The following is a 16,825-nucleotide window of genomic DNA, read 5'->3' as shown; positions in this document are numbered from 1 at the left end:
TCCTCCTTACTGCTCTTTTTTCCCTGCTCCGTGGGTGATTTGCACGGTCCTTCATGCAGCCGGGCTGCCCGTGCTCTGTTCCAGCTGCCTGCCTGCCCCAGCCCCTCCTGGGAGCGCAGCCCCACGGGGTGTCCCCCAGCATGGCATTTTGGCCAGTGCTTGGCTCCAGGTACAACAAACACAGGGTTTTCTTCCTTATCCCAGGAGGGGAGGACAACCTAGGGCAGGGGAGCCGAGCTTCTGATCTCTTTGCAGTGGGAGCAGCTCCTCGGTGGAGGAGGGAGCTGCTCGGAGGAGCAAAACCAGCCAGGCCTCCCCATCCCTTCCCTTCCCTTCAGCACAGGCGAGCAGCAGCCCCAGCAGGGCCAAGGCAGTGATGGAGAGGCCCGGAGAGGCATCTCAGAGAGAGAAGCTCACAGGACCGCAGCCCGTTCCGGGCTCCTGCTGCTTACAAGTGGCTGAGTTCACATCCAATTAAGCTGTAACGAATAAATGAAAGCCCCGGAGACAGCCCTGGCTGTGGAAATTGTTGCTGCAGGATTTATGGTCCCTTCTCTCATCAGTGCTGGTAACTCTTCTGTGCCATTTCCACCCCGATCTGCTCCTGCCTGGCACAGCAGTGGTGAGCCCGGGTCCCCAGGGCCACCAGCCCTCCAGTGGTGCCATCAGGTGCCCTCCAGTGCAAAGCCTGGCTGGGCTGAGCCTGCTGCAAAGCCTGAATTAAGCCCCTCAAGCCCTGGCTAGAAGAGCAAGAGGGGCTCCCTGGCTGTGCTTAGCTCCCCTGTGGAGCCACAGGGTAGAGGAGGGGGGCTGGGGGGCTGTGTCCTCTTTGCCCTTCTCAGGGAGAAGGCTGAGGGCTCAGCAAATGCCTCCCCCTGCCCTGCCTGCTGGGGCTGCTGTGGGGAGAGGTCCTGGGAGGCTGCACGGGAGGGATTTCCAGCCTGGAGGTGCAGACCCAGGGTGCGCAGGACAGGGGAGCATCTCCTGATTCAGTCAGCCCCAGTGTCCTCTCCTCCCCCTGTCCCCTCTGCCCACACTCTGCAGCCCTCCCAACCCGCTGCTTCCCCTCCTTTTCCCCAGCTCCCTGCTTTCGAGGGGGCCACCCACGTGCAGCCAGGCCGTGCCCAGCAGCACCCAGGGCAGGTGACGCAGCAGGACTACATTTCCCAGAGCTCTGCCTGTCCCCGTGCTCGGCGCCCAGCGCCGTGGCTGCGAGCTGCAGCGTTCCGCCTCCGGCTGCGAGCAGGGGCTGCCGCGGTCCCCGCTGTGCAGGCGCAGTGCTGCCCTGCTCCCCGGCCCTCCAGCTGCAAGGATGAAGGCCAAATATTTGTTGTATCGGTAATTTTCTGCGAGCAGAGTCAGCACAGCAGCCGGCAGCGTTGGCTCACCCCCTCCTCTTGTTTCCTGCTGATGCTGCTCACACCTGGGTGCCGGTATCACGGCGTTTGTGGGTTTTTGGGGGCAGCATCTGCATCCCAGCCCAAATCTTATCGGTGGGCAGTGATTCAAGGTTGCTCACATGAGCCCTGCCAAGATGTACGATGGGGTGCCAGGGGGCTGAGAAACTCTGAGTCTGGCTGGGTGGGTACCCAGTGGGAGCACTTAGGGCTGTGTGTTTGCAAACACAGGGAATGGTGGGGAAAAATAATAATATTTCTTCATATATATATGAAGAAATCCAGCCCAACGCTCTGAAAAGAAAGGACAAGCTGCCCTGTGACCTTGGCGAGGTGACACGCAGCCGTGTAAGCACAACCACGTCCTTGCAGTGATCCAGCACTGCAGAGAAGCTTCACTGCTCACCGGGAGCTGGTCACCTTGTGCCAGGCAGGTAGGAGCACACGACCACCTCCAGCATCTCCCCCTCCTGAGAGGCTGATCTCCCAACGTGTGCCACGCTAATAACCACAGCGCAGCATCCCCAAAATGCTTGTGGCTCTCTGGACGTGTGTCAGGAGCAGAGATGCTGAGGAGCTGGAGCTGCTGGGCAGCGTGGGGACACATCAGAGCTGCCCAGCCCTGTGCTGGCCGACCTGCGCTGCCAGCTGCAGGGGAGCAGGGCTGGGAGGCTCCGTGGGGCTTGGCCCTTTGATCCTGCCGGGCTTGGCGTCGCTGCGGGGAGCAGGGAAAGGCCGGGGAGAGTGTGCGTGGCTCAGCACAGAGCCTGCCCGCAGCCCTGCAGGACAAACCCAGGCCAGCGGTGAGGAGTTGGGGCAGGTGGGGACGGTGCCACCTCGAACCGGTGGCCCCAGCAGGGTGCTGAGCTGTTCCCATGCCACCCCAAGCCATTAATCACCTTGATTACGGTGTCCTACTTTCTGCCCAGCCGTGTGAGGGTGGCCGGTCACCCCACCCTGCCTGGCTGTGTGGTGGCTGGTTGCGCCAGCGCTGGGTGAACTGGTCTCCTGGGGTGCTGGCAGCCAGGAGGGACCTGGAGCTGCGGGCTGTGGGTGAGCCGTGTGTCACCACCAGTCCTGACACGGGCTGTAAGTCACGCCGTGATGCACGGCGAGGGCTTGTTGGTGGGGACATTCCCTGCGGGGGTGCCCTGGAGCCTGGACTCTCACAGAGAACCATCACAGGCAACATCCTGCCAAAATCCCCAGGGGTGAGAGGCACCCTCCTCTTAACTCCTCCAGAGATTTGAGGCTTGAGCTCCGCTGTGTCCAGCACCAGCCTTCCCTCCCCAGTCTCCCAGCAGGGATCCTGGCTGGATCCCGGGCTGGAAGCACACGTGGCTTTGTGCACGTATTTATACAACAAAGGGCAGCTGCTCCCTGGGCACCGTGCCATGCTCACCACTTGCACCGACCTACCAGGACACCGTGCCCTTCTCTCTCCTTCTCCTTTGTGGGGAACAAGCTCACACAACGCGGCCAGGCATCCCGACCCGTCCTGAAGGCGAGGGGAAAAAAACAGCAGGCTCCCCGGCTGCTCAAATGGAAGAAAGTGGTGAAAGGAGGCGCAGATACACCCGTGATGATGGCAACCCCACAGCCAGCACACGGCTGGCTCAGGAAGGGGCTCTTCCAGCTTGGATCTTGCTGGTGGCAAGGTGACGGCCACCTCCAAGGCTCCATCGGTGCAGGGCAGGCAGGACGAAGCGTTGTGCACCCCACAGAAGCCCAGTTTGCTCCAGCAGCTGTGCCACCTTCCCCCTCCGCCAGGCCACTGGCTCCAGTTCATGGGGAAACAGCTGCGTGGCTTTTTCGCCCCTATTCATCCGGCTCCTCCCGGGCTCGGGATATTTTGGGCACTTCTCTGTTCCCGGCTACCCTGGGTGGCACAGGATTGGCTTTCCTCTGGAAGCTGTGCAGGCTGAGAACCGAAAAGGGGAAATGCCAAGCCCTTTATTTAAGCCCCATGTGTGGAAGGAGAGGCTCCGCCAAACACATGCAGTCCATCAGCTGCCGAGGAAGGCGAGCTGTGATGTGTGGGGCGATGGGTGGAGCGTTTTGGGGGGAGCAGCACAGAGGCCTGAGGAATGCGAGAAGGGAGACCATCTCACATTTCCCCACCTCCAGGGTTTATCCGTGTTGCCTGTCCAAGAACCAGGGTGGGACGAGCTGCGGGCGGCCCCAGGGAGGGGAGCAGGAAGGGCTGGGACAGATGTGGAGCTGCTCGGAGCTGGAAACCCAATTTCTGAGCACATCTCCTTCAAACCCACGCCCCTCCTGCCTTACCTCACCCTGCTCCCGGCTGCAAAATGCTTACGTCCGATTTTGGGGCTAAAAATATCTTTTGGGGTGGTCAGCAAGTGCACAGCCAGATGGGAGCGAGCTGCAGCGTGAAGGGAAAGGTGCTGAGCTGGCAGAAGGTCCGGCTTCCACCCCTGGACAGAGGGTGCTGGAGGGATTTCTTTGCACCCCGGCACTTGTGGGGATCCCCCAACCCTCCTTCTGCCAAAGTCTGGAGGTGTGGAAAGGAAATGCACAGGCAGGGGAAGCAGGGACGTGTGGCCTGGGAAGAGCACGGGGCTGCTGTCTGGATACGCAGGGAAAGGATATGTTTGGATACATCAGGAAAGCCACGGCAGAGGTGGAACTGAGCTTGGCAAGGGATGCAAAGAATAACAAGAAGGGATCTGTAGGTACATTGGCCAGAAAAGGAAGGCCAAGGAGAGTGTGTGTGAGATGGACGAGAAGGGAGAACGGGTAACAACAGGCCTGGAGAAGGCTGAGGTGCTCAGCAGGTTCTTTGCCTCAGCCGTCACTGCCAGTCAAGCTTCCCACATCCCTCCAGCCCCTGGTCTGCAGGTGAGGGCTGGGGGAGAAAAGTTCCTCCTGGTGTAAGTGAAGAGCAGGCTGGAGACCACCTGGTGAAACTGAAGAGGTACAAGTCTGTGGGGCCTGATGGCACGGATCCCAAGGTCCTGAGGGAACTGGCTGATGGAGTTGCCGAGCCTCTCTCCATCATATTTCAAAAGTTCTGGTGGTCAATGGCTCTATGTCCAGGTGGAGACTGCAATGAACCCTAGGGGTCTGTCTTGGGGCTAATGCTGTTTAGAATATCTTGAGCAATGATATAGATGAGGTGCACCCTCAGCAAGTTCGCAGATGACACCACGCTGAGTGCTGCAGTTGACTCAACAGAAGGAAGGGAAACCATCCAGAGGGACCTGGACAAACCTGAGCAGTGGGACCACGTAAACCTAATGAGGTTCAACAAGTCCAAGTGCAAGGTGCTGCACCTGGGCTGGGGCAGTCCCAGACGTGAGCACAGGCTGGGAGAAGAAGCCAGTGAGAGCAGCCCTGCAGAGAAAGACCTGGGGGCTCTGGAGGACAAAAAGCTCGACACGAGCCAGCAGCCCAGAAGGCACAGGTGGAGGGAGGGGATTGTGCCCCTCTGCTCCCACCTGGAGTGCCGTGTTCAGGTCTGGGTCCCCAGCACAAGAAGGATGTGGGGCTGTTAGAGCGGGTCCAGGGGATGCCAGGAGGATGAGCATGACATGGGAAATAGAGTTTACTGTAGGAGAATGTGGTGGATGTGTTAGCAGTGTTTTCCACAAAGCCGGATCTCCAAAAGCCACAGCTACTTCTCTTTTCTCTGTGGTTCTGTGGGTGGTTTGGGGGCCTAAATGCTCTTCCCCGTCAGAAGTAAAACTGGCTGTAAATTGTAGGTGGTTTGGGTTTTTCCCCCTATCAATCCGATGGTTCGAGTGCTGTTAGTTCATTGATAACTGAACCAAACCTTCGGGAAACGGCCCATCAATCATGTTCATGATGGTCAAATCAAAACTCCCGAGGTCTCACCCCAATTGAAGGGAGGTTATGTGGCTGGGTAGCTCTATTACTGGAAAAAAATAAAATAAAAAATACACACTCTCTGAATGCTACAGCAGGAAATCTGTAGTAGAAAGCATCTGAGAGATATTGAGATGAGTCAGTGAGATTTACTCCCATGGCAAGGGCGAGGGCAGTGCATGTGGAGGACTAGCAGCCCAGCCATCACAGGCCCAGAGGGTGGTCTCATGGATCTGGAGCTCATCAGCTCCCATAAATCACGCACTTGTGAACTGCTGTGTGACTCAGCAGTCCCTTGGAAACCATCTCCTGCTTGAACCCCGTAGGGATCCCGGCGAAATAAGGCATCATCAGTCGGTTTAGCAGCTCTGATGTTACACTGTGCAGGGGCCAGACATGTGGCTGCGTGCTGTGGCTTTCAGCAGGTCCTCAGCGTTTTTCTACTGCCTGTTATACACTGAAAAAAAAATAAAAATAACAATAACAAAAAAGGATGAATTTCTAAGGAAAAGGAGGACCAGTTCAGACTGCATCTCAGGGCAGGGAAAAGGAAAAGAAATACATCAGTGGGGTGGTGAAGATCTCTGCGGGGCTGGGAAGGGGCTGCTCAGGAGAGCTGCAGCAGCAGGGGAAGCCTGGCAGCAGCGAGTGCCCTGGAAGGGGGCTCAGGGAAGAGCTTGGTGATGTCTGGGAGGAGGCCTGGGGAGTCTGAATTATCCAGCTTTGGGGTTATGGGCCAAGATGAGGGAGTTTCCTAACCTACCCAAAAGCCTGAATTAGCCCAGGACAATCTTCTCCACCTGGCTCCAGGAAGACCCCCTTGCCCCCAGTACTGCACACCCTTCGTGTGCTTCCCTGGGGCAGCAGAGTGGCTCCGGGGAGGCTTTGGAGGAGCCATGGGAGCGGATGGACCGAGGTACCCCTGAGACACCAGTGCGTGTGAGCGAGGAGCGGGTCTGTGGGTGCTGGCTGCCCAAAGGGGAAGCTCCTCACGCCAGGCATGATTTCCCTTGGTGTCTGTTTCATTTCTCCGTCTGCACCTCTCCCTCCGGTGCTTGGTCACGCAGACACCTTTCCCCATCAGTGGGGCTCCGGCTGTGGTCCTGCCCTGTGCTGGGCAGCACCATGGCCCTGCCAGGGCTGGCTCTGGGCTTTCTGCTGGTCCTCAGCCCTCTGCTGGGGACACAGGAACAGAGAGATCCTGCTGCCCGAGCCCGACGAGGAGCCAGGGATGCAGGTAAGGGCTGGCTGCTCCTCTCTTTTCAAGGGAAGCTTTTGCTGCTCGTCTCCCTGCAAGTCGTCCTTGCGGCTTTCCACTGCTTGGCACATGGTGGCTGTGCTGGAGAGGACTAAACCCAGTATCCGTACTGGTCCTGAGCCACTCGGGCATCAGTCAGGCTGTGGTGGGGTGAAGCTGTATTTTGGGGATGTAGGGCAGCAATCCCCAGTGTGCTGGGAATGCCTCCACACTACAGCCCCCTCCGTGCTTCCGTGGGGTGGGCAGCACGTCTGGGAGCAGGAGGTGGCTGGTTCTCACTGTGTGTTGGGCAGGGGAAGCCTGAGCACATGGCCTTTCCGGGGTGATAATAGCAAAAAAATCGCCCATTGCTGTAGACATGGGTGCTAGTGCCCAGCAAAGACCTGGGGAGCCGCGAGACCCAGCCCTGTGCTGGCTGGGACACTCGTTCTCTCTCCAGTCCCCGTGGTTGTCCAGTCTGTATTTTGGTGGGATTGTCCTTCAAACATTTTTTTCTATTTTTTTTTCTATTTTTTTTATTCTTTTTCCACAGCAGGAGGGCTAGGGGCATCCCTCTGCTAGGCTCTCATGTGCTGTACCCTTGGGCTGGGGGTACCTGCCAAGCTCCCCCTGTGGCATGGCAGGAATTGCTGCTCTTTGCAGCAGGGGATGGGGAGCCCAGGGCATGAGTCATTATCTCTGCAGGGAAATGTGAGCAGAAGTGGCCTGCCAAGCTGTCCTATGGGGTGTGAATCATGCTAACCATCTCTGGTGGCTGGAGCGATGCTGCTCTTGCAGCGATGGACAAGGTTTAGGCAGATGGACGAGTGAGAGGTGTGAGGTCTGTCAAGATTTTTGGCTGTCTGGTGTGAGGGCACTGGGATCCAGCTGAAGGGGATGAGGTTTCCCACCTGGATAACACATACGAAGGAGCAGGGTGTGAGAATCCGCCACAAGGGAAGGGAAGCTGGGTGAGGTAGGGCAAGACGGGCTCATTTTGGGTGAAACACACGGAAAAGGGTGGGTGCACTGAGTGGGCTGTGAGGCCTGGGGATGCAAGTGGGGATTAGGGGCCTCATCCTGGGAGGTGCTCAGCTCTGAATAAGGAGGACCAGCAGCCCTCTGGATGGGACCTGCTCACACCTGAGGACACTGCCATCGCCCTGTGATCCCCTGGGCTCTCCCTCCTTCAGGAGGATGCAAAGCTCCCTCCGACAGGGACCCCAGGCTGCAGTTTACCCCTGGCCAGACCAGCTATGCCTTGAGCAAGCTGATCCAGCTGAGCTGCACTGGGGACTACAGCCCACCGGTCCCCCAGATGCATTTCCAGGGGCACCCAGAGCTTTTGTAACGAGAAGACCACCTGCACCTCTGTAAGCACAGTCCTGCAGTGCCCTGATCCCACTGCCCTGGGCTGGTGGCTCCGTGACACGGCTGTCCAGGAGGACCTGGATGCTTTTGTCCCCGTGGACAGTGTCAGCTGGGAGGCAGAGGAGCTGGATGGGTTCATCTTGAGGCTTTGTGGTCAGTTGTGCCTTGTCAGCAGAAGGCCGGGCTTCTGCCTTTTGTCCTGGCTGAGGTGTGACACCATGACAGATGCAAGACCTTCCCCTCTCTGTTTGGGACCCAAAAGACATCTCTAGTGCTTCCTCAGCCACTGCTGTGCCTCAGCACCTCCTGCACCACCTAAACCCACTTTTCCCTCTGCCAGAAATGTGCCAAAGGCCCTTGTGGGACCCCAGGCTCCGTCTGGCACCAGACCAGGAGGAATACAGCCAGAACGAAGAAGTGACGCTGAGCTGCCCCAAGATTTTCCAGCCGCCCTTCACCCACGTCAGATGTGCAGGGGAGGTGCAGCCCAACATTCACGGCAAACCTACGTACATCGAGGGGTGGCTGGGAAAGGGCACAGGAGGTGCCTGGATCCGAATTCGCTCCAAGGTGGAGTGCATGGGTAAGGGAGGCACCAGGAGCCATCCTGGGTGCCAGGAGAGTGGGGACAAGGTGGGAGGGGAAGGGGGTATTTCTCTGCCACTCTGCAGTCAGCCAGCAGGGGCAGCTCCATGCACGGCCAAAGCTGTCGAAGTGTCCTGATGGATGCCCCCTGAGTGCTTCACCTTGCTGCCTTTGTGGGGCAATTCCTAAGGCATGAAATAGCCTTGGCCTCTTAATGGATCCCACAGGATCCTGGGATCAGATGCTGATCCATCCATCTCTGTGCTAGCTTTGTGCATCTTAAGAGCCCCTTGTGTGTGCCCAGACACACACGCACAAAAAAAGAAATATACAAAGAGGGTAGCAAGACACTCGAAACTGGCAAGACAGCCCAGAGAAGTTGCGGATGCCTCATCAATGGATGTGTTTGAAGCTGGGTTGGATGGGGCTTTGAGCTAGTGAAAGATGTCCCTGCCAGTGGCAGCAGGGTGGACTACAGGGTCTAAAAATTTCCCTTCCAACCCAAATCTTCTCCAGACACTGCAGCACCTGTAGTGTGCTGAGGAGTGGTCCAGAGCCAGAGGAAACTGTAGGCAGTGCTCGAATGTTGTGTGGGAGAAGGCAGGATGGGCTCGGACACTAGGTGTGGGGGGGACATGGCAGTGAGAGAAGGGTGAGGGTGAGGGAGGTCTGCACAGGGCTGGGAAGGGAAGGCAAGGCAGTGACCCTCTTCAATGCTTCCTTCACAGAGGCCTTCCAGGTCGTGCCTGGGACCTTGGAGGTTTCCACCACCAGCATCAAACTGAACTGGACCTGCAGTCTGCCCGATGCCTGCCAGCGCATGCAGGCCACGTGCAGGCTGGCAGGGCCTTCCTCCCCGTCCTGTGAGGCTGAGGAGGTCACGGCAAAGGAAACACTGCACGGCCAGAATGGAACATTTACCTGCAACCACCTGCAGCCCTACACTTTCTACAGCATCACCATCTCAGTGCCTGCCAGCACCATCCTGTTCTCAAGACTCCTGAGAACAAAGGCAACAGGTAAGTGTCCCCTGCCTGTCAAGGTACTTTTGCTTTTCTCCCCAAAATCTCGGCCCCAGGTGGGTGTCCCTGTGCATGACTCTGTCTCGCTGTGCTTCCAGTGCCCGAGAAGCCAGAGCGGCTGTGGCTGGATGCGAGCACGGGGACACTGCGGTGGCAGGCGCTGCCCTCCTGCAAAGGGGAGATCCTCGGGTACCAGGTACCAGGGGAGTGGGATGCAGGCAGCAGGGAGAGGGGTGTTTGTGGTGACATCAGGACCCTGCCGTCCCCCTCGGGGCCGGGTGGGAGCCAGGTGCGGGTCCCCATCAGCTCCTGTCCTTCCTGCAGCTGAACGTCACGGCCAGGAGCGCGCAGGACGGCAGCTTCCTGGAATTCCAGCAGGTGACAGTGAACAGCTCTGTCACCCAGTACACGCCACCTCGTCAGATGCCCGGGAGCAAGTACACAGTGACAGTCCAGGGCCTGACGGCTGCTGGTGCCGGGCATGCATCCTACCTGGAATTTCAACCCAGTGTCTTGGGTAAAGGTTTCTGTGCTATGGGCCTGTTAGTCTGGTGTCTGTCTGTCCACCCTGTGCCATACAAGATAGTGTCCTGGCCCCAGAGGATGCCTCTGTGGCATTGCTTCAGTCCCTGCTTGGGTTTGCACTAGCAGAGCTGGCCCCTCTCTGACATCTAATTCTGGCAACAGCAGGGAGCATATGAGGAGTCTGCAGGAATCAGAGGTTGTGCTAGGAAGACAGGTCAGAAAATGAATATCTGTTCTTTTTATCTGTGAGTTGTGGCATCAGAGGCAGCAAGGCATGCATGTAGGGCTTGGTTACCATGCTATTCTGTAGCTCCTGCAGGAGGCAGAGGGTTTTATTACTTTCCCTGAACAAAGTAATTGCAGTATGGTATCTATCCTTCTGTGAGTGCACACTTGGACCTTTTATCTGGGCAACAATAACAGTGCCCACCTTTTTGTTGTGCAGGGTGTGATTGCCTTGCACCTGGACAAGGAAAAACAGTTTAAGTACCTGAATTTGCAATTAAGGGCCCCACAAAGTGCATCAGTAAGTGGGGTGACAGGAGGTGCCTCACCTGGAGCCCTGCGGCTCCTCTGGTGCCAGGGCACGGCGAGGTGAAGGGCAGCCTGAGCTGGGCTTGGGGTCAGCTCCAGAGAGCGGCTGCAGGGGGTCTCCTGCTGCAGGTGGGATTGTCCTGGGAAGCTGCCGGCCGTGGGATATGGTGGGGGGCAAAGAGCGAGCATGGAAATGGGGTGGAGAAGGGATTTTGTGGGCAAGTGACAAGGGGAGCCCCCTCCCTCCCAGCAAGGCTTGCTGGGGGGCACGTCATGGCACATGGACAGCTCTCCTTCTGTCTCCCGTTGGTGTCTGGAGGGATTGCTGGTGGTTGCCGATAGCTGGCGGTACCCTGCCCCACCTCAGCACCCACACCCCAACTAAACCCACTTTTGCCTCACCCAGGAACATGCCAGAAGCCCTGGTGGGACCCAAGGCTCCGTCTGTCACCAGACCAGGAGGAGTACCATAGGAACGAAGAAGCGACGCTGAGCTGCCCCGAGGGTTTCCAGCCACCCTTTACCCATGTCAGATGTGCAGGGGAAGTGCAGCCCAACATACACGGCAAACCTGTGTACATCGAGGAGTGGCTGGGAAAGGACCCGGGAGGTGCCTGGATCCACATTCGCTCCAAGGTGGAGTGCATGGGTAAGGGAGGCACCAGGAGCAATTCTGGGGCCCATGCTTGCCAGGGAAAGCAGGAGGAGCTGCCACAGGCAGCGGGAGGCAGCTCCTGTGCATGTCTGGGGCTCACCCATATCGTGTCCTGGAGCTCCATTCCTCACCAGAGTGGACCAGAGACAGGATCCCCTTCCCCACATGTCCTGCCCTGTCCCCTGTTAAGCTCTGTGGGTCCTGCCTCTATCCTGCTAATGCTTTCCCCTCTTGTCTGTGCAGTGAAATGCCAGAAGCCCCAGTGGGACACCAGGATTCTCTTTGCCCCTGACCGTGGTTCCTACAACCTCAATGAGACGCTGACACTGACGTGCCCTGTAGGGTACTGGTCATCCAGCCCTGAGGTTGCCTGCATGAAACTCAACCCAAGGCAACGCTTCCTGATTCCTCAGATCGGCTGGTTTGTGAAGGACAGCACGGGACAGTGGAAGCCTGTAGAGGGGAATATGACCTGTGTGGGTGAGTGAGTGAAGCAGCCACTCTGTTCTCCCCAGGCAGGGAAAGTGGTGCCAGATACAGCCTACAGCCCTAAGGCACCAAGGCCCTGTGCTTGGGGTGGTGCGGGAATGGTGTGGGTGTTCGCTGTGGAGAAAAGAGCTGCTAATGCAGCAGGGTTTGTGTCTGTCCCTGTCAGAGTGAAAGGGAGCAGTCACAGATCAGCTGCTAGGCCTGTGGTGGAGACTTAGAGGGACCACAAGCACCTGGCCTTGTCCTCTGCCAGCGTGTCTGGGAGCACCCCAGGCCCAGAGGAAAGTGCAGGCAGTGCCCAAATGTCGTGGGGGAGAAGGCAGGATGGGCTCGGCCTCTCGTTGCTGGGGACGTGGCAGTGAGGGAGGCCTGCACAGGGCTGGGAAGGGAAGGCAAGGTAGTGACCCTCTTCAATGCTTCCTTCACAGAGGCCTTCCAGGTCGTGCCTGGGACCTTGGAGGTTTCCACCACCAGCATCAAACTGAACTGGACCTGCAGTCTGCCCGATGCCTGCCAGCGCATGCAGGCCACGTGCAGGCTGGCAGGGCCTTCCTCCCCTCCCTGCGAGGCTGAGGAGGTCACGGCACAGGAGATGCTGCACGGCCATAAAGGAACATTTACTTGTCCGCCTCTGCAGCCCTTCACTGTCTACAGTGTCATCATCTCAGTGCCCCCCAGCACCATCCTGTTCACCCGGCTCCTGAGGACAAAGGCAACAGGTAAGTGTCCCCTGCCTGTCAAGGTGTCTTTGCTTTTCTCCCCAAAAACTCAGCCCCAGATGGGTGTCCCCCTGTGTGACCCCCTCTCGCTGTGCTTCCAGTGCCCGAGAAGCCGGAGCGGCTGTGGCTGGATGCCAGCACGGGGACGCTGCAGTGGCAGGCGCTGCCCTCCTGCAAAGGGGAGATCCTCGGGTACCAGGTACCAGGGGAGTGGGATGCAGGCAGCAGGGAGAGGGGTGTTTGTGGTGACATCAGGACCCTGCCATCCCCCTCGGGGCCGGGTGGGAGCCGGGTGCGGGTCCCCATCAGCTCCTGTCCTTCCTGCAGCTGAACGTCACGGCCAGGAGCGCGCAGGACGGCAGCTTCCTGGAATTCCAGCAGGTGACAGTGAACAGCTCTGTCACCCAGTACACGCCACCTCGTCAGATGCCCGGGAGCAAATACACGGTGACAGTCCAGGGCCTGACGGCTGCTGGCGCTGGGGATGCTTCCTACCTGGAATTTCAAGCCTATGTCTCAGGTAAAGGTTTCTGTGCTATGGTCCTGCTTAGGCTGCTGTTTGTTCACCCTGTGCCATATAAGGTAGCAGCTTGGCCCCAGAATTGTGGGGACAGAGCACTACAACCCTAGGACTGTGTGCCCTTAGTCTACCCAGACTGCAATGGACAGGTTTCTGGTCCCTGTGGGTGTTTCCTGGAGATGGGACACTTCTTGTCGCTCCAGATCCTTCCTGCCTGTTTCACCTGAAGGCAGGACATGGCTGTGCCTCACTGCCTGTCCCTGCATGGAGCCAGGACTGCAGAGCCTGGACACACGCACGCACACATTCACACACCCCAAGGCAATGTTTGGGCACCCACACAGACTGTGGCACCCACTGCTGGCTGTGTGCTTAGTTTCAGGGCAGCCTCCAGGCCCCTGGCCATGGACTGCGGTCACCGTGGTGGCTGTGCTGTCAGCGATGGTCATGCTGTCTGCTGGGATCCTGTGGTTTGCACTGTCTAGGTAAGTAGGCAGGGAATTCAGAGTCGCTGCTCTGCCTCAGGCCATGATGGGCTAATGGGGTGGCTGGTGACAGAGGGGGCTTTCTGCACTGCTCTCACCCTTTTCTGGGTGCCGTGTGTGAGAAACATCTCAAATAATTTTCTTCAGACAGGATCTTCTGTGAAGTTATTTTATATGTGATTGCAATGGCAGGCGTCCTGTCAATCAGGAGTGCATTTCAGTAAACAGATCATAACCTTTTATTCCCTCTTATCTGACACCTGCTCACCTTCTCTGTTTCATCACTGGCTTAGTACTAAAGGTTCACAAGCTACTCGACGCCCCTCTGTACCATATATGAACCATTTTTCTTTTTTTCAGCTGCTTAATTTCTCCTTTCTTACGTTTTGAAAACCTGTGATCTTTGTTTTACTGTTCCCACACTGCTCATCCTGTTTATCTCAACTTATTTTCCACCTTATTTTGGAACAGCGAGGCCTTCTACTGTCCACTTATCTACGTAGCATTTCTCCTTGTTATGACTACACAACCACCTTGGAATACAGAAAATTAGTTCTCTGCTGCAAAAACACAACTTAGTTTCTCACACGAGAGGGCAGCAGCTGGTCCTGCTGTGGCTTGGCTGGTGGGCTCCTGGCTGGGTCTGCAAGTCAGCAGCCCCATCAGCCTCTGCCCAGCCTCAGGACACCCCTTTGCCTTCCCAGGAGGAGGAAAGCCTTGCCCAGGAAAGCCGAGGAGGACCATTACACAGGTAGGGCCACGGCAGCGGGGCCAGGGTATAAGGAGGGCAGGTCATTGCCAGGAGACCCCCACGGACCCTGTGCCACTGCCTGCCCGGGTCTGCGCTGCTCCTCCTCCTGCAGCCCTGGGTCCCTCAGGCTGTTTTGTCCCCTGCAGAGCTCCAGCCCTATGAAAACTCGGACCACTACTGTGTGATCAAGGAGAGGTTTCTGGCCGAAGAAGAAGCAGGTAGGAGATGGCCCCCACACACGTATGGGGCAGAGGGTCGAGAGCGACCCGAGGAAAGGGCCGTGGCGGTGCCAGGCAGTGCCCAGCGCTCCGGCCTGTCTCAGACCCTCACGGCTGTGGCAGCGTGAGCTCTGCCGAGGGCTGGCAGCAGCCTCTGCCCTGGGTGCTGTTGGTGTCCGCAGGTAGAGGTGGCCGGGCTGGAGAGCGACCGTCCCTGTCCCTGCCCCTGCCCCTGCCCATCCTGGAGTCCTCAGGAATCAGACAAAGCAGTGAGGGAGAGGAGAAGATGGGGTGAATGTCCCCGGATCCGTGCTGGTGGCACTTTCATTGCCTCTTGGTCCTCCACAGCTGGAAGCAGGGCCTCACAGCTTGTGCTGTGCTACTGTCCCCCACCCCCCATATTTCATCCCTCATTAAGCTCCTGCACACTTTGTAACAGAGCAGGAGCAGCCCAAGGCATGGGATGAAACGCTTGCAACCACAAAATTGTGTCCTCCAGTATTTTGGCTCAGCTATTCCATCCTGAGCTGGTGCTTGCAAGTGTCATTTGAGACCAAAGCACCCCACTGGGTTCCCAGCCCCTCTTTGGTTTGCAGCCCCATCCCCATCTAACTCCAGGACTCTGCCTGAGCTTTGCCCAAGCTTGCTGCCCTCTCAACTGCTCTGTTGTATCCAAACAACCAATAAAGTAGTGTGGTCTGCAGGGGGCTGCCTGCCCCACTACGGCATCCACCTGGCCATGAGTCCTCCCTTTTGTGTGTGTGAAAGCTGTGTCTGTGTGAATCTTCACAGAGAAGACTGGCCCAGGCTTTTGCAGGGACGATCGCCGCCGTCTTCTCCAGCTCTGTGGGTAGGCTGAGATGTCTGTATGTCCTCCTCCTGTCATTGGGGACACGGGCTGTCATGAATGGGCTGTGAAAAACTGTGGGATGTGCTTTTTGTACCCCAAAATGCAGCCACGATGGGAGGGAGGGACATGCGGGAGGAGCACCTCCTGTCCTCCTTCTGCACTGCCCCTTGGTCAGCAGCCTTGGTGGGATTGTTTCTCTGCCAAGTTCTCACTCTTCTCTCCCAGCTGCTGTTGTGCAGCAGCTTTTCCCTTTGCTGTGAAGAATCCACTTGAGCCAGATGTCATCATTTCACCCCGATGCTTGCTTCTCCTTGCAGGCCATTGCACAGGTGTGCGTGGTGAGTGGTGGTGAGTAGTGCTGAGACTCCAGTCCTGCCCTGGCAGTTAATGCAGCACAGCCCTGTGATTGTAAGGCTGAGGCTGTCTCCCTGTCCTTGCACCTCTGCAAGGTCTGGGTTGTGATCTTTTCCCCTTGTGGGAACGCCACAAGTCTCCTGGGTTGATGTGGCACCTCCCAAGCCTGCAAGATGTGGCTGTCTGCATTTGCCATCCCAGATGGTAGGAAGCATTTCTTGCATGTCTTCCAACTCACAGAGCACTCCCCTTTCTGACAGCCAAAATGAGCAGCCAAGTGCCAGCTTGCTGTGCTGTACTTTTATTGAAGTCATCCCCTGGGAAGTCCCTCGCCTGGGGGGTTTCTCCTGTTAGCATCTACCACCATCCGCTGACTCAGATCTGCACAAGTAAGTGACTCTTGTGGTCTCTTGGTCTGACTTGTTCTCTGGTTGCAGAGGTGGGTCTGAGAATAAAGTGGCACAAGCTATGGTGGGAGGGTTCAGTGTTTGTTGTGCCAGTCTTGGGGAATGCCAACATTTGAGAGAGACATGGAGCAATAGGAAAATCCCTGCTTGGTGTGGGACTGACAGGCAACAAGGTGTCTCTAGGCACTGCAAGCAGGAAACCCTTCAGATATCGGCACATCATCCTTGCCTAACAATTTTGCACAAGAGCCTTGTGTACCTCTTGCAATATGCTGCAGGCTATAAAAGCAACCTGACAGCCACACAGCTCATCCCAAAAGATAGCCAAGGACCTGAGGCAGGGGGAGGCTGGTCATTCCCAGGGCATGTGGCTCTGGCACCTCTTCCCAGAAGGGACAGGTCATGGGAGTCAAGGGCTGAGTTTAAAAAAAAAAAAAAAAAAAAAAAAAAAAGAGTTCTCAGGGACATTTTTTCAGCTTCCAGCAGTTTGCAGGTCAAGGACTCCCTGAGTCAGAGGGGCTATCTTTGCATGTAATGGCTTTTGATGGTGTTTTCTTCCTTGAGCTTGTCTAACCTCTTTTGGATAATACAACAGCCTTAGGATGCACTCTGTACACTGGCAGAGAGTTCTCCAGTTTCACCTGACACTGCATAAAGATCCCCTTTCCTTTCTTTGTTTCTAAACTGCCACCTTTTGAATGCTCCTCCCTCCCAGTATTATGGAGAAAATCGAACGGCAGGCATTCTCTTTCCCTCCTCTCTAAGTCCCTCATTTTATACAGCTGGCATATCCTGCTTCCCTTTTACTTTTTCCTGCAGGAAGAGCTGTGGCTTGCTGGGTGCTCCCCATCCAGAAGGCA

The 16,825-nt window shown here is 57.1% G+C and overlaps 2 protein-coding genes across 3 annotated transcripts in view; one reads left to right on the top strand and one right to left on the bottom strand.

The window, feature by feature from the left end:
- Positions 1-3,095, bottom strand: part of TESK1 (testis associated actin remodelling kinase 1) — an 11,636-nt gene extending 8,541 nt beyond the window's left edge. The window contains exon 1 of the mRNA XM_068668039.1: positions 2,817-3,095. Within this exon, the coding sequence (XP_068524140.1) occupies positions 2,817-3,080 (264 nt within the window). The 5' untranslated portion in view covers positions 3,081-3,095. The remainder of the gene's footprint in view (positions 1-2,816) is intronic.
- LOC137848680 (uncharacterized) lies at positions 899-15,074 on the top strand. 2 transcript variants are annotated; one of them, XM_068668038.1, is made up of 14 exons: positions 901-1,831; positions 8,192-8,434; positions 9,165-9,455; positions 9,557-9,654; positions 9,783-9,975; positions 10,924-11,166; positions 11,416-11,652; positions 12,090-12,380; positions 12,482-12,579; positions 12,708-12,900; positions 13,277-13,385; positions 14,090-14,136; positions 14,283-14,354; positions 14,537-15,074. In XM_068668038.1, exons 2-14 carry the CDS (start codon positions 8,194-8,196, stop codon positions 14,647-14,649), a joined length of 2,226 nt encoding a protein of 741 aa, XP_068524139.1. In that variant the 5' UTR covers positions 901-1,831; positions 8,192-8,193; the 3' UTR covers positions 14,650-15,074. The 2 variants fall into 2 exon arrangements, with proteins under 2 accessions (XP_068524138.1, XP_068524139.1); XM_068668037.1 differs by lacking the exon at positions 14,537-15,074 and having other exon boundaries at positions 899-1,831; positions 14,283-14,527.
- The last annotated feature ends 1,751 nt before the right edge of the window (positions 15,075-16,825 follow it).

The sequence above is a fragment of the Anas acuta genome, chromosome Z, assembly GCF_963932015.1.
Source record: "Anas acuta chromosome Z, bAnaAcu1.1, whole genome shotgun sequence".
Classification (NCBI taxonomy): Eukaryota; Metazoa; Chordata; class Aves; order Anseriformes; family Anatidae; genus Anas; species Anas acuta.
Note: the sequence above shows the minus strand (reverse complement) of the source record. Positions and strands in the feature narration are given on the sequence as shown.